This window comes from Semicossyphus pulcher, unplaced genomic scaffold (assembly GCF_022749685.1).
Source record: "Semicossyphus pulcher isolate SPU_LCO1_2020_fin unplaced genomic scaffold, fSemPul1.0.p SCAF_20, whole genome shotgun sequence".
Taxonomy (NCBI): Eukaryota; Metazoa; Chordata; class Actinopteri; order Labriformes; family Labridae; genus Semicossyphus; species Semicossyphus pulcher.
In genome coordinates this window covers 19,357,079-19,360,043 of record NW_027211694.1, presented here as the reverse complement: position 1 = coordinate 19,360,043, position 2,965 = coordinate 19,357,079, and the positions used below count along the sequence as shown (strand labels likewise).

General features: G+C 45.4%; 1 protein-coding gene across 1 annotated transcript; it reads right to left on the bottom strand.

The window, feature by feature from the left end:
• Positions 1–946: 946 nt before the first annotated feature.
• LOC138599894 (amphoterin-induced protein 2-like) lies at positions 947–2,464 on the bottom strand. The gene has a single exon (XM_069671650.1). The coding sequence runs from the start codon at positions 2,462–2,464 to the stop codon at positions 947–949; it is 1,518 nt and encodes a 505-aa protein (XP_069527751.1).
• Between the last annotated feature and the right edge of the window lie 501 nt (positions 2,465–2,965).

Genomic DNA, 2,965 nt, shown 5'->3' with positions numbered 1-2,965 from the left:
TTTTTACAACCCTGAAGAAAAATATCTGGGTGTTTTGTGACACAATGTTTGACTTTCTACACAAGCTATTTCCCTACTATGTCTGTGAATCCTTTGGTGCTAAGCAGTGCATTAAGCAGAGATTAATCTGTGCCCTTTTGCCTTCGTGGTTTGAAACAGGGTTGATGAGAGCAGTTAAAATAAAACTAAGGGGAGATACATTGTTATTAAAATTTGAGTAAACCAGCCCTTTAAGAAAATACTACCACATTTAAATTAATAAAGTATCAGAATAGACACAAGTCTGTATTTCTTACTGCAATATGAACAGGTATGTTTCCATTCTATAGTACAATACAATAGGCTACTCTATGTCTTCCTCTGCTTTTCATAAAGACACCTTTTTGTGTGAATTGATTAACACAATTTAATGAGGATGTGTAGCAGACACCGTTTGATTCAAAAAACATAAAAGTTCAGATAATTTACACATATGATAGACATACTTTGAAAATGATACGCTCACCAGTACGAAGACAGATGGCTAAAAATAACAAGGGTCACTTTGATGGCAGTATTCACAATGCACAAACCATCAATGCCTCCAGCAGCTTATCAAATCAGGTGTGAATATACCTCTCAGACAATTCAAAACACCACCCACGTGTATGTGATCCTACTGATATTTGCAGTAACAATGTCCCACGTTCACAGGGAAATTTCCATAAGAACCCTTCATATAAAAAACAGACACTACTTACAGCTGAGACATGATTGAAATTCAGCCTACAAAAGGACCGCATTTTCTGCATCAGACGAAACAACCGAACCCTACAGATAACAACTACTTCACAAGAATTACAGTACACTACTTCACATAAATGAATTTGCTCATTGTGTACTGAAACAAAGAGTGAAAAAAACACTTCGGTTCCGACTGTGAAATACAGACACAAAAATATCCTTGCTATGCCATTTGAGCAGGGTCTGTGAGGGTCTGTTCCACTGTCCTACTTCCATTCTTGAGAATTCCCTCAGTGGTAACATGACCCAAGTTCAATGCTGGTGGTTTTGGGCTACCAGTATCTGACAAGTCCTCAGCCTGAGGCTCTAGGAAAGCCACCCTCTTTCCATTTGACCGCCGCTGTCCTGAATCTACCTCTTGGGGGTCTGAACATAGGATGATGGCTCGTCCCCCGCACCCTCTCGACCCCCCACCCCGGCCGTCCCGGCATCGACAGGGAGTGAGGTAGAGGTAGAGCAGTACCAGCACGATGCTGATCACACAGGAAGCCAGGGTGGTGAACGCTGTGTTGAAATGCTCTGCACCGCTGCGATGTGTCAAGCCACTTGTAGGGTTACTGCTTAAGTTTCCGACCACCACGTTGACTTCCAGATACTCGTTGGGTTCGTAGTGGCGACCACGGCCTGCTACACACCCATATATACCAGAATCTTCCATCAGGGTTCCTCGGATTTCAAGGGTTCCATTGGGGAAAGCTTTTAGGCGAGCATTGGGATCATTGGTTGATGAATTCACCACAGTCCTGGGTGTAACCCAGAACACCACCAGTCCCTCTCGGACTGGAGAAACCAACCCCGGACAAGGCAACCTTAGCCACTTACCAGGATCTACTTGGTAAGTCTTTGCCTCAAGGGGCATATCTGACACTACCTGCTGGCTACATTTGGACCCTGGTCCTAAATCTCTACAAGGGTATTCACCTCTGAAGTCCACCATGGGGCGATACTGTTTCCACATCCAGTACTCCATCATGGTGAGTAAAGCGCAATCACAGACCAAAGGGTTTCCCTGCAAATAAATTTCACTTTGTTTGGTGAGAGACAGCAAGCCCTGGACAGGAACCTTGGAGAGCCTGTTGTTTGAAAGATCCAGAAAGGTGAGGTTACGGGGTCCTCCGGGTTCCCAGTAAAGCCCCAGGGGGAAAGCCACCAGTCTGTTCCCAGAGAGGTAGAGCCTCTGCAGGCTGTGAAGATCGCTGAAGGCCCCTGGGTTAATCTGGATGATCTGGTTACCAAAGAGCAGCAACTCTCTCAGTTCCTTCAACCCGGTGAAGATGGACGAGTTCAGAACTGTTAGTTGGTTTGAAGATAGGTCCAAGTGGAGGAGATGTGGCGTCACAGCAAAGGCATTCGCCTGAATTTGGCTAATTGAGTTCCTGCTAAGAACTAGTGTTGCAAGCCGGTCAAAAGGTTGGGTAGTCCAGTCAGCAGGCAGGACAGTGAGGGCATTGTGGCTCAGGTCTAACCGTGTGGCATAGCTGGGGAGATCAAAGTGTGGCACAGACAGATTGCGGCCGCTGCAGGAAATGATATCACTGGCACAGATGCAGTAGAGTGGGCAAGTAGCCACACAGGAAGGGATGCCAAGACACAGGGAGAGCAGAAAGGCTGTAAAGGCAGGGTTCCCCCGGCTGCCTCCAACATCGGCCCTGCCAAAAAGGTGAGACGCAGCAGGATGCATCCTGGTGTTCCCTCAGGATGGGATCTCAGGTTACTGTCTCACCGGGTGTGTACATGTCAGGTTTACAAACCTGCGATGGTGACTTTAAATGAGTAGAGAAACAGAGAGAGGAAACAAGGAAGAGAGAACATGGAAATGAATGTCCTTTTTATACCAGTTAGTTATAATGTATTACTTGCACTAAGCAAAGTTCCCAATCAGCTAACATGTAAAGAATTTAAAGAGCAAAAAAAAGGCAGCATTAACAGTAAGAATTTAAAGCTACTGTGAGGAACTTTCAGTTTGTGTTGATTTTGGCGCCCCCTGTGGACAAAATCAAACCTCTAATCTCTTTGCTGATTTTGACCTGTACATGCTTAAGTGGTGGTTTTTAACAAAATAATCTCATCCTGCTTTCTTTAACAGTCGCTCACTTTCAATTTGTGCGCTGGAAAATGTCAACAAAGGCAGTTAATCGCTTCATCTGACACCTACCCCCCGCCAGCAGGGCATTTCAGGCAT

Excerpts from the sequence above, each read along its gene's own strand:
- LOC138599894 (XM_069671650.1), bottom strand. The coding sequence starts at position 2,464 with ATGCATCCTGCTGCGTCTCACCTTTTTGGCAGGGCCGATGTTGGAGGC.